Source organism: Cervus elaphus, chromosome 18 (genome assembly GCF_910594005.1).
Source record: "Cervus elaphus chromosome 18, mCerEla1.1, whole genome shotgun sequence".
In the NCBI taxonomy this organism is placed as follows: Eukaryota; Metazoa; Chordata; class Mammalia; order Artiodactyla; family Cervidae; genus Cervus; species Cervus elaphus.
Genome location: NC_057832.1, coordinates 19,709,722 through 19,732,641, shown reverse-complemented (window position 1 = coordinate 19,732,641; position 22,920 = coordinate 19,709,722). Strand labels below are relative to the sequence as shown.

Genomic DNA, 22,920 nt, shown 5'->3' with positions numbered 1-22,920 from the left:
AAAAATGGACTGGTTCCAAATAGGAAAAGGAGTACGTCAAGGCTGTATCTTGTCACCCTGCTTATTTAACTTATATGCAGAGTACATCATGGGAAATGCCAGGCTGGATGAAGCACAAGCTGGAATCAAGATTCTGGGAGAAATATCAATAACCTCAGATATGCAGATGACACCACCCTTATGGCAGAAAGTGAAGAGGAACTAAAGAGCCTCTTGGTGAAAGTGAAAGAGGAGAGTGAAAAAGTTGGCTTAAGGCTCAACATTCAGAAAACTAAGATCATGGCATCTGGTCCTATCACTTTGTGGCAAATAGATGGGGAAACAATGGAAACAGTGGCTGACTTTATTTTTCTGGGCTCCAAAATCACTGCAGATTGTGACTGCAGCCATGAAATTAAAAGATGCTTACTCCTTGGAAGAAAAGTTATGACCAACCTAGACAGCATATTAAAAAGCAGAGACATTACTTTGTCAACAAAGTTCCATCTAGTCAAGGCTATGGTTTTTCCAGTGGTCATGTATGGATGTGAGAGTTGGACTATAAAGAAAGCTGAGCACCAAAGAATTGATGCTTTTGAACTGTGGTGTTGGAGAAGACTCTTGAGAGTCCCTTGGACTGCAAGGAGATCCAACCAGTCCATCCTGAAGGAGATCAGTCCTGGTGTTCACTGGAAGGACTGATGTTGAAGCTGAAACTCCAATACTGTGGCCACCTGATTCGAAGAGCTGACTCATCTGAAAAGACCCTGATGTTCGGAAAGATTGAAGGCAGGAGGAGAAGGGGATGACACAGGATGAGATGGTTGGATGGCATCACCGACTCAAAGGACATGGGTTTGGGTAAACTCCAGGAGTTGGTGATGGACAGGGAGGCCTGGCGTGCCGCGGTTCATGGGGTCGCAAAGAGTCAGATACAACTGAGCAACTGAACTGACTGACTTCACTAAACTTGCTCTCGTCAAGTAAGCAACGTGCTCCCCTCACACACCCACCTTCAACCACCTGCATTAGATTTCAGAATCCACTCCTCAGGCTGTAAGTTGACCTGCCAGCAATAACTGACAGAATGATTCACTCCTTTCATTTCCAAAGGGCAGAAAAAGTGCCTGTCAAGAGCATGGACTCTGAAGTCAGTCTGCCTGGCTTCAGTTTCTAACTTACACCTAACTTATAAGCCTGAGCAAGTTCTCTGGTTTCTATGCTTCTGCCCTGCACCCCTCTATCCCCTCAGTCTCTATTTAACAGGGTGGTCAAAGTGATCTTTTTGAAAAATGTAAGTGAGATCAGTTACTGAAAAAATCTCTAATGACCCAAAGCTGGAAACAACCTATATGTCCTTTGGATAAACAAACTGGTTCATACTCTTCGGCTCTCAAAAGAAACAAACAATTAACACACATAGATGAATCCTACATGCATTTTGTTAGGACAATGAAAGCAGACCCAAAGAATGCATAATGCATGATTTCATTTATGACAATCTGGAAAAGGCAAAGTTACAGGGACAGAAAGTAGCTAGTAGTTGCCAAGAACAGGAGGTGGAGGAGGGGCTGACTATGAAAGAATGGAGGAGCACCAGGAAATTTTGGGGAGACGGAACTATTTTGTATGTTTGTGGTGGTAGTTACATAACTCTACACATCTGTCACAACCAAAAGAACTGTCTACACACAAAATGAAATTTATTGTATGTAAAATTTTTAAAAAATTAACCAAAGTGTCAGGGAACCCAAACTGGAATAAAAACTGGAACAAATGATCATAATTGCACTAAAAATGAACAAGAAACCCACACTTCAGGGGTAGGGAGAAAAGATTTAACTTAAAATACTCTGAAAAACAGTACTTTCTTTACTGTAAGGCTAAAGACAAAAAAAGTCAGTCAGGTCAGTTCGGTCTCTCAGTCATATCCAACTCTTTGCAACCTCATGGACTGCAGCACGCCAGGCTTCCCTGTCCATCACTGACTTCCAGAGCTTGCTCAAACTCATGTCCATCAAGTCAGTGATGCCATCCAACCATCTTATCAAAAACAGTACTATACACAAATATTGTACTCTAGTTAGTAGAACTGTTTCTCCCAGGGGTATATGTTAGCAACTGCAAAATTACTTTATGGGTATATATGGGTATGAAATTACTTTATAGGTATACATGGTTAACAAGTAAGTAAAACTACTATAGATAATGAGAGCCTGGTCTCTCATCTTTGGAGAACAAAGTTACAAAGGAAAGGGGAGAGGGTAGAAAGAATGCTGTGGTAGTAGTTGGGAACTGGAGGTGTCAGAATGAACTTATACTTTTATTATATATACAAACAGAAACAGAAAAAAAATAGATGCAAACTGTTTTTCAAACTGTCTGCTAAGAGGACCATGACACCTTACTAACAATAAGCACATATAGCATCCAGGTCTTGGTTTCAAAGTATCATTCTCTAATAAAGGGAACTTCTAATAAAATAAAACTCCCCTGGAGAAGGGGTTGATTCCAGGGTTGGGAAGGGAAAATACAAGATGGGCCTAGAGACTGATACTGTGAATGTTCAAAGGAGGAAGCACTATGAAAGTTCCCCAAGAGCCAACCTGAAAGAACTCTTCATGTCAAAGCCAAAACAGAACTATTACAGTATTTGATTATAGATAACCCATTGAAAAAATGAATAGCTATGAGTCCATACGAGGCCTGATTAGTTAAAATAAATGTGAGTGAAGAAATAGCTCTTACAGAAAAATTCCAATCAATAAATGAAGAACGATGAATGATGATCGAAAATCACCACTAGTACATCACAGTAACAACGGTACAGGCAAGATCTACCAATGGATGCTAAGACTAGTGGGCAGAAGTTTAAAGAGAAACAGGATATTTGCATAGTATCAAAGTACTTCTCCCAAAATATTTATTAATTACAAGAGGAAAATAATAATAGAATGAGGAAACCCAGCAGATACCACAAGTAATGGAGATTAACAGCACTAGTAGTAAGATGTGTGCCTCTGAATTTGGTACATAGGGAAGGGCACATTCGTCCTGTGGTATTCTTTTTAAATGCATACGCTTCATATAATCATAAGAAAATATCAGACAAAATCAAATTGAGGGACATTCTACAAAGTAACTGGCCAGTTCTTCTCAAATGTCAAGGTCATGCAAGGCAAAGCAAGATTCAGGAATAGTCAGTCTGGAGAAGAAAAAGACATGACAATAAATGCAAGGTGGGATTCTGGAATAGATCCTAGAACAGAAAAGGACACTAGTGGGAAAACTGGTAAAATCCAAACAGCTTATAGTTTATAGTGATGCACCACTTTTCATTTCTAAGGTTTGATAATTATGGTTACACAAGATGTTAACATTAGGGAAAATTGAGTGAAAAGCACATGGGAACACTTGGTACTATTTTTGCATCTTTTCTGTAAGTCTAAAATTATTTCAAGGGCTTCCCTGATGGCTCAATGGTTAAAGAGTCTGCCTGCCAATGCAGAAGACACGGGTTCAATCCCTGATCAGGGAAGGTCTCACATGCCGCGGAGCAACTAAGCCACAACCGCTGAGCCTCTGCTCTAGAGCCTGGGAACTGCAAGTACTGAGCCCATATGCTGCAACTACTGAAGCTCATCCACCCTACAGCCCATGCTCCGCAACAAGAGAAACCACCACAGTGAGAAGGCCGTGCAGAGCAAAAAGAGAGAGCAGCTCCTACTCGCCACAACCAGAGAAACGCCTTCGCAGCAACAAAGACCCAGCACAGCCAAGGATAAATAAAAAAAATTTTTAATTATAAAAAATAAAATAACTTCAAAATAACAAGTTAAAAAATTGTACCCAAAGACTCCACATCTCATTATGAATTAAATTCCAAGCTCCATGTGCTCCAGTCCGCAGGTATCACCCTGACCTTGGCTCCCATACTTTCCCCACTCTTCAGTTTCGTCTGCATGGGCTTCTGTCAGCCATAAAGAGAAGCAGCACCAGACCACTCCAGGGCCTATACTCACTACTCCTTTGCCTGAAACATTCTTTCCCAACTTACCTACCGGCTGTCTCTGCTTGACTGTCACACTACCAGAGAGGTCGTCCTTAACTTTCCTATGTAAAATGTCCTCTCCCCCATCACGCTCTCTCTCTCCTATTTTATTTTTCTTCACAGCAGGTATCACCATCTGGCATACAGTGTTTATTTATCATCAGGCTCCACCAGTATATCGTTAGCTCTATGAGACTAGAGACTTTGTTCATTTTCTTCAATGCTGTACTTCCAGTACTCAGAAGAGCAACCATTATATACAAGGTGCTCCATGATGATGAATGAGTGACTCTTCTCAAAGCTCATGCCCGCCAACAAGCTGTACTTGTTCTCACCTCACCCCAAACTTTCAGACGCTGCTCTCTTTTTTCTAGTCTCAGGGTACCCTATGCAGAGCTATTTACCTGAAAGTCTCTTTCACTGCAAAAAGGTGCCATAGCAGTGTCGGCTGTTTTAGATTTTTATGACAAGTTTAAAAAAAAAATCAAGGTAAAAGGGAAATATTCCATTATGAAGAAGAATCAAATAATGCCTCATTAAAAGGGAAATAGAATACTAGTCATTTCACAAAGACAACTATCCATTATTTTGGAGTTAAAATAATTGGTAAAAATATTCATCACGTTCAAAATAATTTTAGTTATTAATGAGAATATCATGAAGTCAATGTCTTTAAACGTCTCTCATGGAAAAGCAGTAACTGAACTAAATTTAAAGAAAAATTTTCAAAGTTTCATTCCCACTGCTTTAAAAATGTAACTCATCTAAGAACTATCTAATTTTTACATTAAACATCAATAGCTACTTCAATCTTTTTATATAACAGGTTATTATTAGAACTATTCAGAATTCTGCGAGAATAATGTGGCTATGATAATAATTCCTAAGTCGTGGTTCTCAAACTTTAGTCTGTATCAGTGTCACCTAAAGGACTTGTGAAAACACAGGTTCTGGGGCTCCATCACTCAGTAAGGCTCAGGCAGGGGCTGAGAATTTACACTTCGAGCAAGTCTTTAGTGATGCTTGTGTTGCTGCTTTGGAAACTGCACACTGGGGACTACTTACTGATCTAGGCAAAATTTCTGTGCTCTATTCAGCAATATTTTAACTAAAAAGATACAAAAAAATCTACATGACATATCGCTGCTTTAGTACTTAACAAACTGAGAATAACCAGGCTCCTAATGCACCTCAAAGGGCCCGCCCTGGTCACATAAGCTCATTTGATAAGCAGTAACCTTAGCCTGGGAAACAGTGCTTCAGGTGGATCTCCCACGCTTGCCTGTTGACAGTGTTAATGAATCATGGGAACGTTTCTCTTCAGTAGCCTGAAAAAACAAGTCCAACCACTCATCACTTCTGATTTATTTACCCTGGTCTATTTACCCATGGAGCTTGTCAAACGCCAAATATACTGCATTAACTAGCCTGTCCATAAATCACAATGGGTATCAGGTAGTAGCAAAAGCATTAACAGAGCTCAAGACTGAGGTCAGAGTATTTAATAGTGGTCAAAAAAGGAAAAGCATTAACAGCTGTTTTCATGGCATAAACGATAAATACAGAAGTTAAATACCAATGTGGCTGAAATAAAAAAAAAAGGATCATGTGGAAATTCAGTACAGAATTATCTCTACTACATAACTTTCACAGAATAAAATAAATAATTATGATGCATACACATTCAAGCATTAGAAGTGCTGAAAAATAACAGCTGAAAATGCTTAGAGTGGCGCAGCTGACTTAGTAGAGCAGCATGTTGTTTAAGCGGCTTACACATAAGCATTCTAAAAGAAAGCCAAACCCAGCACTTAGGTTAGTTTTGTTAAAGACTTCAAAAGATATCAAAACTTAGTAGAAAATATGTATCTTTAAACTGTAGCTGCATTCATAATTTCAATGCTTGAGCTTGAGTTGGCTACACCTGAGGCTGATAAAAAATGTAATAAACATAATTATTTGATACAAAAGTATAATTTAATGTCTTGTCAAGTTAATAACACCGTGAGGCTGGTTTTAATTGATGCCATTTCCTTAACAGCACTCAGAATGTTGAGAATGAAAAATAACTCATTGTGATTATGGTGAAGATGGGACCCCTATCATTCTTTGTGTAAATAGTCATCCTTCCTGTTTGTAAATATACAAAGATTTGAGTTTTCAGGAATACCACACGTTTTTTTAGTTCTTTGCGGATGCTCAGGAAAGTTTATGAGTTACTGAAATAAAGGTTTTTCAATCCATATGTAAAGCAAGCTTCAGAAAAACAAAAAATTACCCAAACAAAACAATTTCTTCTATACTATATCATATTTCTATCTCCAGAATTTATCTATGAAAACATTTCTGAGACCCACTTAACTGCATATGAGTACTTTAGATTGTTCAGACAATCAAGGTACAATCCGGAAGTTTAACAGTAGATACATGAAGATATATTCCACTGGCCAATCAGTCAATTCTCACTGCAATGTGTGGTAATGTTAGGGTTCTCCTGCTCTCAAAGACAGAGCCCAGACTCTGCCACAGAAGAAAATTGAGACTGTATTCCAACAAAGAAGAATGAATCTGAGGAAAACTCTAATAGCCGAAAACTATTAGGAGGTTAAATATTTCATTGGAAATATATATTGCTTTGATAATGCCTTCTTAGTTTAATGCCAGTAGCAAATTACCCAGAGGGAAAAAAAAAGAATAACGGATTGATAATGATGTTAACCAAACAGTAGGTGGTTAACAAATTATTTCAACGGTCACTAAATAAGAGATGACTCAAAAATCAGTGTATAACCACTGACTTAACATAAAAATAAATGAATCTTGCATTAAAATATATACAACAATATTTGTCAAACTTGATACATCTAATAGTCAATGCTGCTGCAGAAACAGAATGATTTCTTGAAGGAAAAAAGTGGCATCAGTGGAGCCCAGACATCAGCAGAGACAAGAGATCAAACATATTCTTTCAGCTTCTCACCTTCCGTTTGAAATGCACATGGATTACTTAGAGCACACTGAATAAAGGTATCGGTGAAAAATGTTAGTAACACTGGCCCTGCAGCTGATGACAACGAGGCACCCATTAACAGGAGCGCTGCGATTCTACAGGCAAATTAAATCTTTAAAAAATACGTGAAATTTGTTCATTTTAAAACAGCAAATAATTTTTAAAATTCTGCATAGAGTACTTAAGAGACACTTATAATACAGGGTGTAAACATTTTATAGACAGGGAAAACTGCAAGTTAAGGTATAAATACAATGGTATATACTCTTGAAAGTTCTATGAAAATAATACTTGAAGGTAGAAACTGCCCCTCATTCTAATTACCTACAAAGGTAGTAAAGTGAGGTATTCTAATCATATTTGTAAAAAGAATGCAAAAATCATGAAGAAGTTGTGGGCTTGATTTGTTGTATTTAACAGTACTGTTATGACATGTGTGAGCAGATGGTTTATTTTAGCATATCCGTATACTATTCCTTCAAATAAATATATATATTATAATGGAATACTTCATACAATGGTAAAGTTAAAACCTCTTTTGATGTCAAAAAGGTAGTGTGTAGTAAGAGTCTAGAAAAATCTGAAAATTAAAACACTGAATTTTAGAATTTAAGATTCTATCAGTATATTATATTAACCCTTACCATTTGAAAAGAAGACTACTGATACAGTATTGGTTGTCACAAAAACAACAAATTATTAAAGGGAAACCAAACTAGATTCCTGTGAGACGCAGGAGAGAAAACATTTAGTTGTAGTTCCTCAACTTAAAAGAAAACCTACTTCAAACTCAGTGTATATTAGCAACATAAGGAGGTTACCTGACTACTAGTTTCACTTATGGCTTCCAGGAGTTTTTCAACTGCTGCTTGTAGTCGAGAGCTGATATTCAGCATAAGCTCTTCATTTTCAGGGTCTATTTCAGGTCCAGTGAAGCCACTCCTCACGAGCCGCTGTGACAGCTCCGTTCCTTCCTCAGTTACTTTGGACCACATGCTACTGTCATGTCTTGGAATGTCACTTCCAGAATAAGAGGGTATAGATTCATCTGTAATCAGAATTATTTTGAAGGTGTAAATCAATTATAATGAATCATTTTAGTAAAAACAAAAATTACAAAATAAAATCAAATTAAAACTTGAAATCACTGGAATCAAAGTGTTATTAAGATAACACTGTAACAAAACAAAATAGGCAAATTCAGAATGTAGTATTATTTGATGACCTACCAGGTATAAAAATGGGAAGAATAATACTATGCTAATAGGGCTTTGCATAAATTAATACTTAAAAGAGAGTTAGTAGTTTTCCTTTGATAAAAAATTTTAAAATACCTTTCAATAGATATTTACTAAGTGCCCACCGTGTAGGGTTTACTAAGTTTTGGAGATATGTAGGTGGCAAGATGTGGTTCCTACCCTCAAGGGCATTACACACAAGTGTAATGAGAAAACAAATATTTAAACAACAACACAGAAGGAAAACACTGTGCTATGGGATATTCCAAGTGTATGGGAAGATGGAAGTGCTTGATTCTGTGTGGAGAAAACACTTTGATTTCTGAGCACTATACTGGGCAGCATCATCTGCTTGGCTAGACAGTAGAAGGGACTAAGACCTTTTTGTAACTGGTCACTCCCAGGTGGCTCAGTGGGTAAAGAATCTGCCTGCAATGCAGGAGACACAGGAGACAGGGGTTCAGGGAGATCCCCTGGAGGAGGGCAAGGCAGCCCCTCCAGCATTCCTGCCTCGAGAATCCCAAGGGCAGAGGAAGCTGGAGGGCTACGGGTCCAAAGGGTTGCAAAGACTCAGTCACGACTGAAGCAACGGAGCATGCAGCTCGCAAACCAGGAAGAGGTCAGACTGACCGACAGTCCTAGTCTAAGTCGCGGCCTTATGCTTCCACACTGGCCTGTTTTCTAATGCAAAGAAAACTCAATCAAAAAAAAAAAAAAAAAAAACTCAGGTCACATGGGCAGAAGAGAAAGCTTTGTAAGTGTTTTCCCTAAACTGAAATAAAAGCACAGGTTATTTATCACTTCCATGGAATACTGTATTCCTCTGTGGCAGCTTGCTACAATCAAACAGTGAAATTTCCTGAAGAGGAACTATCTGTTCTTTTATTAATGTGTAGCACATATTCATCAGTTACTGTGCAAAGTTAACAAATTAAGAGCAGAAGGAATTTTAATTTCCAAGGCACCTGGAGTAAACATTCAGTTCGATACAATCACCCAGGAGAATAAGAGCTGTTCTTTAAAATGTTCTGCTGAAGTAGCTGGTGCCATACGGAAGACTCTCAATCTCACGCAGTAAAAATGTCAGATGCAGTTTCAGACACGAGATCTGAAATCAGGACAATTCAGCGTTCTCTAAGGACCTCCTCTGTATAAGTCACTGGCTGAAGAACCCAAAACTGTATTCCAGAAGATGACTTAAAATGTTTGCTCTTATGTAGTGGTGGTGGTTTAGTCACTAAGTCGTGTCTGACTCCTGCTATTACATGTGCTGTGTGCTTAGCCGCTCAGCAAAAGTTAACAAATTTACTTTTAACTTCATGGCTGCAGTCACCATCTGCAGTGATTTTGGAGCCCAAGAAAATATAGTCTGTCACTGTTTCCCCATCTATTTGCCATGAAGTGATGGGACCAGATGCCATATTTTCATCACTTGAATGCTGAGTTTTAAGCCAGCTTTTTTACTCTCCTCTTTCACTTTCATCAAGAGGCTCTTTAGTAGTTCTTCACTTTCTGCCATAAGGGTGGTGTCATCTGCATATCTGAGGTTACTGGTATCTCTCCCAGCAATCTTGATTCCAGTTTGTGCTTCATCCAGCCTGGCATTTCACATGATGTACTCTGCATATAAATTAAACAGCAGGGTGACAATACACAGCTTTGACGTACTCCTTTCCCAATCTGGAACCGCTCAGTTGTTCCATGTCTGGTTCTAACTGTTGCTTCCTGACCTGCATACAGATTTCTCATGAGGCAAGTCAGGTGGTCTCGTATTCCCATCTCTTGGAAGAAATTTTCCACAGTTTGTTGTGATCCACAGTCAAAGGCTTTGGTGTAGTCAATAAAGCAGAAGTAGATGTTTTTCTGCAACTCTCTTGCTTTTACTATGATCCAGCGGATGTTGGCAACTGGATCTCTGGTTCCTCTGCTTTTTCTAAATCGAGCTTGAACCAGTTCTTGGTTCATGTATTGTTGAAGCCTCACTTGGAGAATTTTGAGCATTACTTTGCTAGCATGTGAGATGAGTGCAACTGTGTGGTAGTTTGAACATTCTTCGGCATTGCCTTTGGGACTGGCAATTTGGGACTGACCTTTTCTAGCCCTGTGGCCACTGCTGGGTTTCCCAAATTTGCTGGCACACTGAGTGCAGCACTTTCACAGCATTTAAAGCAGGAAGTCAGGGGAAACTGGAGGAACAGGCAAGTTTGGCCGTGGAGCCCTGACTGAAGCAGGGCAACGCACTGGTCATAGCAAACACCCTCTACCAACACCACAGGAGAAGACTCTACACTTGCACATAACCAGACAGTCAATACCGAAATCAGACTGATTATATCCTTTGCAGCCGAAGAAAGAGAAGCTCTATACAGTCAGCAAAAACAAGACCAGGAGCTGACTGTGGCTCAGATCATGAACTCCTTATTGCAAAATTTGTACTTAAATTGTAGAAAGTAGGGAAAACCACTAGACCATTCAGGTATGACCTAAATCAAATCCCTTACAACTATACAGTGGAAGACACAAATAGATTTAAGGGATTAGATCTAATAGATAGAGTGCCTGAAGAACTATGGACAGAGATTCATGACACTGTGCAGGAGGCGGTGATCAAATAAAAACTGAATGTATTGATAATAGGGACTAACAGTTTATAAATACTCATGAGTTCAAAATGACCTTAGAATTCAAAATGAGTTCAGATACTGTATAATGTATATTACAAAGTCACTAAATAAAATTAATGTAGCCTAAAAAATGAATGATATTTTTGATGAAGCAAGAAATATTAATAGCTTACAATTGGTGCTAAAACTAAAAATACACATATCACATCTTTAGCTGAGCAATTAAATGCATTCTAGTGACATTTTCTTTTAATGGATACAGACAATTTAACAAATCTGAGGCAAGATGATGGTCTGAAATGATGGTAAGTCACGGCTTTGTGGAGTCAAAGAACGTGGAGAAGCAAGAATGAGGTAGGACAGAGAGCTGAGAAAAGGTAGCTAAAAGTAGGCTGGATCCAAGTTGTGAATGGCCTTAAATTTTAAGAAACTGGGGGCTTTGTTATACATAATGGAGAAGTAAATAATTTTTTGAGTAGGAGTATCAATTCTATGGATCAGGAAGCAAACTATATCAAAGCAGAAGGAATGGTTAGGAAAGAAGAGTCTGGTAGGAGAGCTATTTCAATTGTTCAGATGAGAAATGATAAAGATGGACGAGGGCTGGTTACTGGCTGGAAAAAAACGGAATGTGTAAGACAAGGAGGACAGAAAAGCAGTAAGAGATGACTGGGTTTTTCCAGCTTAGATGACTCTCAGACGACGGAAGAGTCTTTAAGAGAAATAATTAAAAATTAGGAGAAAGTGTGTATAGTAAGCATGAATAATGATTAGTCTAAACTGCTAATGGGCTACATGGAGGAGAGACGTTAACTTTTGGAAATTTGGGAGTCATCTGTAGAAAGCTGAGAGGTGAACCTTGGAAGTAACCACGTTTACCCCAGGAGCAATATGTAGTGAGAGGAGGACACACAGTCGGCATCTCTGTGTAGAATAAGCCAACAAAAAATCTCTGTAAAAAAATCTCAGAGAAAGACAGGAGAGAGATGTTCCAGTTTCAAAAGAGACTTCAATGATCCTGTTTGTCTAGAAGGTCAAACAGGACAAGAACTGAGATGCTACTGGACTTGACAACTGGAAGGTCACTGTTGTCCGCACAGAGAGCAGCTTTGATCTCTCACAGCGTTTGTTGTGCTTTATCTTCAGAGAGGGCAAAGTTGAGAAAAATCATTTTTTCTGTAATATTATGAAGATACCAGCAAGTTTTAGGGTATAAAGGAGGAGTCAGTGGTAAGGAAAAAAACTGAAGATGCTATATATAACATTGGAGGAACTCTCAAACACAAAGTACAAAGGATATATAAGAAAAAGTGGCTTATAAAAAGCCACTGAATGTTAGTTTTTTAATAGCTAATAAAAAAATACATTAAAGTACCTAATAAAGGTGAAGATATGAACCAGCTTAATGTACTTTACTGATGACATTTTGAAGATATAAACAAAAATAATCTCAATATGTTCCAATGAAGATACAGAACTTCATTTATTCCAATGAAATACAGGAATGGGAACAATATCAAACTTTTATCATATTTATAATAACCAGTCTTTGGAAGGAAAGATATAAATTGGCAGGGCAATTTCATTAAACGCCAGTAGAAATCTCAGAATGATCAGTTTGATGAAGAGAATCATGATGTCAGACTGGCCAACCACTCAGACCTATATCTGAAACATGGTAGATGATAGTTATCCAAAAAGTCTTTAGTCATTTATTCTGTGGATTATACCATGTTCATTCCATAGCGACAGCAATTAGCTTCTCAGTTTAAGCAGGGCCCGTGATAGGATAGAGCAGTCCCCTGCCCTGGCCTGAAGATATCTAGGGCTCCAACTGGAAACCACTGGTTCTGGTCTGATTTTTTTTTGTACCTGACAGATGACTAAACTGAACTGAAGCCTCAGGAGAGTAAGAGACTCGCCCAAGGCCACAGTGGGCTAGAAGAAGGACGTTCTCATTACTAATCCAGTATTCTTGTTATAACAACGCATTGCTCCAAAAAAAAAAGCTGCAGCAAATAAGATTCAGTCCCTGGTCTTCTAAGGGGGAGGGACAGGTATTTTACCACTGAACCATCACAGTGTAGGCCTACAGGACATTTTCTTTCAGTATGTCCTAAGGAAACTTATTTTTATCAACTAGTCTAATATTCACTCAAGTTCAAGCAATTCCACAATCGCTCAAAATTTCCCTTCACTTTCATAAACTAGGTTGCTCTCATGAGGAAGCAAACATTAGCAAGTCAATTATTTTTTTTTTTTTAGAGAGTGAACAAGTCCACACATGTCTAAAATCTAAACAAGTTTAGACTTGAGAACTGCAAAGAGATTACAAGTGCTACTACCCACAACAAAAAGTCATATATAAAAATTGAAGAGCAAGAGTTGTTTTATGGAGAAGAAAACAGCAACCTGCTCCAGTATTCTTGCCTGAAGAATTCCATGGTCAGAGCCGCCCAGTAAGCTACAATCCATGGACTCGCAAGAGTCAGACACGACTTCGCAACCAAACCACTACCACCAGTTGTTTTATAATCAGATTAAAACTGAACTTTTTGTTATATTAAATAAGATACAAAATAACTATTTCAGAAGTTCATTTTAGTTTTTACAGTAATACTCCCATTAAACATATGAAGAAACACCAGGAAAAAACCTTACATATGGAACATGGTATCAGTATTTTAAAGACTGTTCTTTCCTCAGCTTTAAATTATAAATTCTTTAAATTCAGTATTTCCTTCAAGATGTAAAGTGAATCTAAGTGCCCCAAAACGATACTAGTGATCTTCCTAATTTTGTTACCAAGACTACCACATCATTGCCAACACAATAACATATAAACTGATTAAATGGAAATTATACATTCTAACACCAGCAAAATTCTTATCTCTGCTTTAATAGTCTTTATACCATATTTCTTAATAGTGGGTCTAATTTTTTTCTCTTGTATCTTAGTATTATTCATTCAAAATATATTGATAATTAAATAATTATTTTAAAAGGCTTAAACGATTCAAACATGTAGAAAAGAGTATTAAATAAAACATTAAGAACCATGATTTTATTTTGCCTTGAATTGAAATTTCCATGCCTTCTTCACTGGACTGAGAATTGTTGTGAAGCAGAGAGCAAAAAAAAACAAACAACTTTTCAATAAATGTTTGTAAAGCTGAACTGATAAAACTACTTATACTGAAAAACTACTCTATTATTGGAGATCTTAAAATAGTAGCTAGATATATTTCATATTTAGAGATTTAGAGGACTATGCAAGAAAGTGAGTCCCCTGGTGGCTCAGATGATAAAAGCATCTGCCTACAATGCGGGAGACCTGGGTCCAATCCCTGGGTCAGGAAGATCCCCTTGGAGAAGGAAATGGCAACCCACTCCAGTACTCTTGCCTGGAAAATCCCATGGACGGAGGAGCCTGGTAGGCTACATACAGTCCATGGGGCCGCAAAGAGTTGGACACGACTGAGCGACTTCATATATATGCAAGAAAGTAAGCCAGTAGATCAGATGTCCTCTTAGGTCTGCTTTATCATAGAAAAGGAATGTAAACATAATCCTCTACACGTGAGTCAAATTACTAATCTATTTCTTTTCATAACTATGGGCGCACTGCTCTGGAAGTGAGTTTGCTATCTTTTAAGAAATGTCGTTTGCCGAACACCTCAGCAACCACTTTGAGAAATGTCTAGGAGAACTGCTAACAAAAACAAAAACTTTCTGTCATGTACCAAACATTCCTCAGAGTGTCTTTTGGATATGGTGGAGGTCTTAAAGCAAAGTGCCCCTTTCCCAGATGGTTAGGTGAAACGAGCTTATGAAATGACTATTTTTTTAAAAAGCATGATTTGATAAATACTTTTACAATGAGATCAAGAAAATTTTACCTAATTCTTCTCTATACATCAAGATTTATATGCAGAAAACAAACAGTCCTTGATTGAGAGCTTAACCAACAGTGAAATAAAAAAAAAATTGCTACAAAGTTTGAAACAAATGAAAAGAAAATTTAAAGTTACAGCATCATTTCACCTGACTTCACTAAAATTAGTTTTTAAAATTATCTTTGAATTCAACTTAAGTTTTTAAAATCAATTTTAGTTAAAACTCCAAGCTTTTCTCTGCAATAGAAACATTAAGTGGCCAACCTGTAATTAAGCAAACTTTCTCTAAGTGGAATAATTTCTTCTCATTTTTCTACATGAAATTTAAAACAGAATGTTCTCAAAAATTGCATAACTGGCATTTTTAGTTTTAGATGACTGGCCTCCAACTGGGGAGAAGTTCTTGGGTATGGAATGGCAGTGAAGGAAGGCCTTGATCTTCTGGTTCAAGTGGCTGGACCCTATCTTTCCCCATATGACAAAAACTTTCTCCTTCAGAGGGTGGTTTTAGGACATTGCTTATACCACGTAAATATTGGTAAGAGTCTTGAGTGGTGATATGAAATTTTTCTTTTATTGGTGGCGAAATTAAACAGTCTTTGATTTATGTAGCACAATAATAACCCTGAATATGTGTAATGACAACTTTAAGACACCCACTTGCAAATGCTAAACAATAATGGTGTTTTGAGATTAGCTCTAGTGTATTTGTGTTTGGAGGATTTTTATTGGAAAATAGTATTCTTTCTTCTATATTTTCAGCACTAGTAATGTGCTTGAACTCTGCAAGATTTATTAAAAATAATTATGACAGTTTCAACAGCATATAAAACTTACCTCCTGTCTGTTCCTCATGGACACAAGACTTTATTGGTGGCTCTGCTTCCGACCTCCAAATGAGGCTGGCAGAAGACTGGCCTTTACTAGATCTATCTAAAATACCCAGGACGTGGCGACCAATTGTTTCTTCAACAGCTGCTGTTGTCTTTACAACTTCTAAGAGGATCTTCAGAAGTCTGTTATTAGCTTTCTGGAGTGCATACCTGTATAGGTAAGGAAACATTCATTAAAATGTTTAATCTTTTTAAAGCAAACACTTAGGTCTACAAAAGAAAAATACACTACAAAACATCTGACTTAAAAAGTAAAACTTCATAAGATCCTGTTAAAAATAATATGCAGTAGCACCTACAATGAAGTGCTTTTTGTATTTATGTTAAATTATAAAATTTGTTCTCTTCTGAAAAATTTTCATCAGTCAACTAGTTTTTGAAAATGTGCAGCATTTTACTGACCTGAAAGAAATCAAGTAACTAAAGTTTTAAGCTAGCAGCTTCTAAATTAGAAGAAAATTTTAGGGAGATGCAAAAGTTAAGTTTCAAAAAGTGTGCACAATACCTAATCATAAGCAAGTTACTGAGCTGGTAACTCATGGTTACTCTTATATATTTTAAACTTTAAAATATCTTTTGGCATGTTGAGCAACATATTCTAAAATAAATTCAAAAATTCCACCAGGAAAAATGTTTGTGTTTCTATAACTTAATGGTGATGATCTATATGGTTAAATTACAAAAATAGGCAGAGACCTGTTTTTATAAAGGTCTACAGTACAATCTCACTATCTGCCAACACCAGAGGTTGAAAACCTCAGGCTGCTGATTATTATATCTGCTCCAGGGACAGAAACTTCTCAAGTTACACATACCACACTCATTTCAGTCAGCAGAAGGAACCTATTTTCAATCAAATGGAATTAATAGTGCATCTCCCTCTCTTTTAATAAGCAATACATTATTATTTAAAAAAATCAGAAAAATGCTCCTACCCACCCACCTCAGAGATAACCATGGTTAACATATTAATGCCTAAGCATTCTAGGCATTTTCCCTCCTCTCTCTCATAAATATATATACAAAACAAAAATGGGATTATCCTGGACAAAGTGTTTTTTACAAGCTTTCTTTTGTCTTTAACACAAACATCTTCATGTGTCAAAAAGTATACTTCCATAAATGGTGATTCAGAAGGTTATCTGATTAATCTTCTGAATAACTAAACTCTCTTGTCTAATAGCTTAATTCAACAAAGGTACTATGGTGGCAAACTATATATTTAATACACGTAGACAAAATAAGAGACTTTCATGGGAAAAGGTCCTCTGACTTAAGACACTTTCTCTTCAGCTTCACATTGTGGGAGATCACCAACAAACAGGTTAACGGGTATTTGCTCTCACAGGCACATGACGTGACTATTTTAAGACAAAGTAGTAAACGGAGCAATTTTCCTTCAGCATTTGTCAAGTGAAAACGACAGTTCTATTTTTACACCGAGATCAAGTTCTCTGGTTACATAAGGAGGGATATTAAAAATAAAACTCTAAATAATTTAGTTAGTAGGAAGTAAGTAAAGGGTTTATTTCTTTAGTTTTTTCTCAGGTTTTGGTCAAGCTTCAAAAACGCCAGGACTAGGATAATTTGAAAATATTCCTACATAAGAGAAATAATTCAAAATAAAAGGATGGTAAAAAGAAATAAATAGGAATACTCATTTATCAACACTCACTACAAAGATTCCTAAAAAGTAAACACTGTATAATTTTAAAAATATACCAATTAGAGATAAATAATATAAAATAAACATTTTGTTTATTTTATATTGCCATGGTAACTCTAATTTTCGTACACTGTCTTTCTTGTTTGAGTTCCATACTGACTGTGTTCCATACTGATGATCCAATGGGGAAGCCAAAATCTTAGGGGCCAAATTCCTCCATGCAAGCTGAGGAAGGAGGTTAGGAGGACACAGAGGGTTGACAATAACAGAAATTGGAAAAGGAGGAAATTAAGTTAGTAGGTATTAATTTTAATTTAAAATTAAAGAAATTCTTTTCATTTGAACAAAACAGATTTTAAAATATTGTACCTAAAATCCTTAGTATTAATGTGGGGTAACTATTCTCATTTTTACATGAATCTCTATGAAATCAAAGTAAGGGAAGTTTTGTTAACATCGGATCATGAATTTATTCCTCCATAAAAGTGGGATATAGATTAATAAGTCTCATCTGTTATACAGTAAATGCATCAAAGAAGTTAAATGTATACTATCATATTTAATCATTTATTTTTTTCTTGTCATAAACCAGGGGGTGGCTTATACTGAATGCATGTCTGAACAGTGAAGGAATAAACTGACATGTACAATTTTGTTTTTTAGGATAAAAAATGGCATGTGAGCAGAATAAAATTAATCAAGAAAGGTTCACTAACCAAATAACCTCAGCCTTATCATTTATTGAGTTAAGTGCATGCTCAATAGCCAATAAAATTACATACAAGAGATTTTTTAAAATTTGTCTATTTAAAGTTAGAAAACTGATCATTGTTTACATATAGAGTACAATGTACAAATAAAATAGATGTACGAGATAAAAATAAAGACAAAGTTTATAACACCAAAACAACTATTTCAATTCACTTTACATTGAAAAAAATACACATTCTGTATACCTTTCATTGGACACAATTTCAGGAGGCACCTCTTCAGGTTTTTTGTCCAATACCTTTTCTTTAAAGGTCTGTTCCTCAACTTCTCCTTCGTTTTCATTTCCATTCTGTTTAAGTGTGCGTAAAGGTAGGGAGGACAAGACAGAAAGAAAACCTGTCATCTTGGAAATAGCATGTCATTCTTATATTGCTATTAAGCGAAAAAGAAACCTCTGCGTGCAAAACAGATACTATCCGAAATAATGTTTAACTATATTTTATCAGGAGATTAGCATTATCAAAAAAAGGCATGCTATAATGTGACAGTAAAGCTTGTTCGGTTACTGGGTTGCTAAATCACTGTTAAATGGAACGTAAGGCATCTTGACTCCACCTACCTTCAATGCAAACAGTCACAAATATGCTAAGCTCAGACCTATAAAAAAACACATTTGACACAACGACAGAGACACACAGAGGCCACTGCACTGCTGCCCCACGGCCCCTGGGCGGGCCGAGTCCACACTACCTGTGTCTGCGTACTGCTGCTGCGGAGCTCACAGCGCAGCTTCTCTCTTCCAGCTGGAGACAGCTGCTTTAGCGCTTCCAGCTCCTCTAAAAGCACCCTCTCTCTCTCTGAAATCAGGTTTTCATTATCTACTGAGGATCTCTGAATAAGAAAAAAGGTCATGAGAGAACATTGTTTGCGACAGAAGGGAAAGGCAGGAATATTAAGCAGATTTTCTTTTAACCCGCTAGAACCAACAGGCCTTGGTTCTACCCTGATTCATATTCCATGATTAGGGGGTTAAAAGCATATATCAAGTTCAATGCAAAATTTAAAACTTAAAAAAAAAGGCCTAAATATTCATGAATTTTTACAGCTTAATTGATATTATTTTAATATGCCAGTTTTGCATTGAAAATTCAGAAGTTTCAAGTCACAAAATGCAATGAAGAAAAGCAAAATTAATTTTTCCAAATGTCTTATGTTCAACTACCAAGTTTCCTATTATTCTGTATCTGAAAGCATACTTCAAGAGTTCTCTTTTGTTGTCTTTGGTTTTAGCTTAACTTTTCAAAATAAATTGAATAAATTTGTTTTTATAGGAACTTTTACATAAATATTTGCTTTTCTGCAATGATTTTGTGAGTATATTACATACAGCAACTGATAAGAATTCAGTTCCCAAATACCAAGGAGTATGTAAATTTAGTCAAGAAAGTGGTTAAGAATATTATGCAAATTTGCATTTCTCAAATCAAGAAGAGATGTTTCTGTGGATTAAGTTCCAGAAACATACTACTTCAGATTTCCATTCACGATTAAAAAGACAGATTAAAGATAGATAAAGGTAAACCATGGAGATGCCAATTGGTAGACTCACAAATCTATAAATAAAAATGGGAAAACTGAGTATCAACTGCACCTCAGCACAAAGAATTTCCCAAACTGCCAAAGTACTCTTGCCACATATGTACTCAATGGAATGGTTAAAAACAAGCAACCTTAGAACCACTTTTTCAGTGCTTAAAAGGGCAGATAAGTCAAATGGTAGACAGACAGTGCTCTCCAAGGTTGGGTTAGGCACCCTTAACAAGATCTTAGTCTCTTGTACTGGTGGAGTCTGTTCCTGATGTTAAATATTCGTATTTATTCAGATCTCAGCAATAATTCTGACTTAAAAAAAAAAAGCTCTATGAAGAACACTGCTTTTTAACTGGGGAGGAAAGGGACTCCTGGTCCCATACCTGCGCTAACTGCTTATTCAGCCTCTTGATCTCTTCTTGCAGCTGCTCCTGGTCTTCGCGCTGCCTCTCCATCTGCCGCATGTGCGCCTGCCTTAAAAGCTCTGTCGCCTGCTGATGCTCCTGGTACTGCCGGACGAGTTCCTGCCTCATGTCTTCCAACTGCTCCTCATTTAACATCAGCTGTCTGGAAGCGTCCAGGCTTGATACCACAATCTCATCATGGAGCTATAACAGTTAAAAATTCAACCGTAAAACATTTTGTGGAAATCTGTCAGCACTGATTTTTTTTAAGTACATATGAAAATAATTCTAATACTAACCCCACAAAGCATGTCATTTTAAATTTCACGTTATTAAACTAAAAAATAAATAATTTAAGAAATTTGTCTTTATAATTTCAAATCAATGTGAAGGTAATTATTATTATACATATTGTTCTCCAAAAGCAAAATAACTATCAGTTATTTTAGATGTAGTCTAAATCAAAAGGAGGAGGAGAATAACGAAAGACACTCAAGATTCCTCCTATTCATAATGAATAACTCTATTATTCCTCTTGACATTTTATGAGGAAAAATATAAATGGAATTCTTCTATTTTAAAATTTAATTTACAAAATGTGAAATTTTATCTCTTTATATTATGCAGTGGTCATTAGAGTACTGTAGAGAACTGCTTGATAAGAAACAATCTTCAGTAATGTTTATTTGGAAATAAAAGCCTTGTATTCCACTTTCTCAAACTTGTAAGAAGTCGACACCTTATTGGATTTCAACAAGTCCTGAAAAGCTACACTTAAACAAATCATTCTGCCTGGAACAGTTGCTGGCAAGTTAAAGGGGTTTTGCACTTCAAAAAGAGTTGACAATTTTATTTGAATATGTTTCTAAAAAGACATAACCTGTCATGAATATTAATAAAAAATTTGAATTAAGATAATTTTAAAAGAAGTAGCATTTACTATGTTCTGTTAAAGGTACAAACAGTTGAGGTACAGATCCTCCATTAATAAATAAGTAGAGGGTATTAACATATACAGAGGAGAATGCTTTAAATCATTGTAAGCGGGCAGCTCTTTCCTTCTGATTATTATCCTATTAAGCAAATATTTTATCATACATATTGCCAAATTATAGTATAATAATTTGAATTGACTGAAAATTAATGTGGGTACAACTTACAGTGAGGTTTTACCATGCACAATATATGTAAGACAAACAGAAATATTATGAATCCAACCAGTTTATCTAATAATAATATTAAGCCATTCATTCGTACACTTTAAAAGTCACTTTTCCCTGGTGGCTCAGAGGGTAAAGTGTCTGCCTACAACGCGGGAGACCCGGGTTCAATCCCTGGGTCGAGAAGATCTCCTGGAAAAGGAAATGGCAACCCACTCCAGTATTCTTGCCTGGAAAATCCCATGGACGGTGGAACCTGGTAGGCTACAGTCCATGGGGTCCCAAAGAGTTGGACATGACTGAACAACTTCACTTTCACTTTAAAAGTCACAGGTCAAGACTGAATCGAATACTTATCTTCTCCATTAAACAACATTACTGTTAATATTTTTATATTCAGAAAAGTCACCATTTTTTAAATATATTTTATACTCAAGGACGTGTACTTACAGATTCTCTGACCATAAATGTTCTATCTTTGGAGAACATTTCTTCTGAAATAGTCAGTTCATGGTCCTTTGATTCTAGTATATCGTCGAGATGATCCTTGCTTGGTAACAGAACTTCCTTTCCATCTTCTCCTAACTCCTTACTAAGTGGTTTAAATTCTTCTTTAAATTTCCTATCTGTTGCCTCAAAAGTCTGAAAACCACTCTGACCTTGTGATAATTTCATTTCATTTAAGTAATGCTCTTGATGACAGAGAGTAGATGCTTCTGATGATGGAGCATCTTCTTTTTCCCCAGATATTCTGGACAGTTCAGTTTGCTGAGCAAATGCTATACTCATTGACACAATGACCTGAAGAAATAAGGTAATCAAAAAGGATTCAGTTTAAGAAAGGATTAGATCTGTAAATACTAGCAGGAATTACAAAAGCAAGTTTTAGTAAAAAAGATGACCTCATGCTTTTAAACTAAAAGAAATCTTAGCATAAAGTGATAAGAAGATAAAGATTCTCCGTTTTATAATGAATCTAATATCAAAGCGTTTTACTGCCTGCCTTTTTAAAATCAATAATTATAAAAAATTCTCTTACTATAACAGCAGTAAATGTTTGATACAGAAATTAAAAAGGAAATAAAAGCCCTTGTATTTCCCTCCTCCAAGACAAATCACTATTAACACTTTAGTAAATACATTTCCAAATCTTCCTCTTCTTTACATTTAGATGAACTGAACTGAAGGATATAAACAGATATAGACAAATATTTTTCTTAGTCATATTCTAATACTATAACCTGTTTTCCTAACTATAGTAAATATCTTTTCAAGTCAAGAAATACATTTCTATATAATTTTAAATGGGTTTAAAGTTTCATATTATACAGATGTACTATAAATGTACTTAATCAACTATCTATGCTGGACATTCAGATTGATTCATCCTTCAGGCTATTTTAAACACCACTGTGATGAAATCTCTTTAACCATATCATACACATATCCTTTCCAATTTCCTTGCAGTAAATTCCCAGAAGTACAGCACTAGGTTCGTGTGATTAGTGAAACTGAGCGAGACCCTGTGGGGCTCCTGGGCATGGAAGCCTTTTTTGGTCCCCATTTCCTGTAGGCCAAACTCCAGACTCCATGACCTTCCCTGAGTTCCAAAGGGCAGATTCGAACAGTTGTTAGCCAAGGAAGGAGCAGCCAAGAAACAAGCTCAGGCTGGTTACTGGGGCCAGAGAAGCTCTTCAA

General features: G+C 36.6%; 1 protein-coding gene across 8 annotated transcripts in view; it reads right to left on the bottom strand.

The window, feature by feature from the left end:
- AKAP9 (A-kinase anchoring protein 9) overlaps window positions 1-22,920 on the bottom strand; it is a 164,533-nt gene that overhangs the window by 51,168 nt on the left and 90,445 nt on the right. For 7 of the 8 annotated variants that reach the window (XM_043872888.1, XM_043872890.1, XM_043872891.1 and 4 more), the window contains 6 exons: window positions 21,673-22,023; window positions 20,042-20,266; window positions 18,819-18,959; window positions 18,314-18,417; window positions 15,636-15,841; window positions 7,862-8,088 (listed from right to left, as the gene is read on the bottom strand). In XM_043872888.1, coding sequence (XP_043728823.1) covers window positions 7,862-8,088; window positions 15,636-15,841; window positions 18,314-18,417; window positions 18,819-18,959; window positions 20,042-20,266; window positions 21,673-22,023 — 1,254 coding nt within the window. The remainder of the gene's footprint in view (window positions 1-7,861; window positions 8,089-15,635; window positions 15,842-18,313; window positions 18,418-18,818; window positions 18,960-20,041; window positions 20,267-21,672; window positions 22,024-22,920) is intronic. The other variant, XM_043872894.1, reaches the window with a different exon arrangement.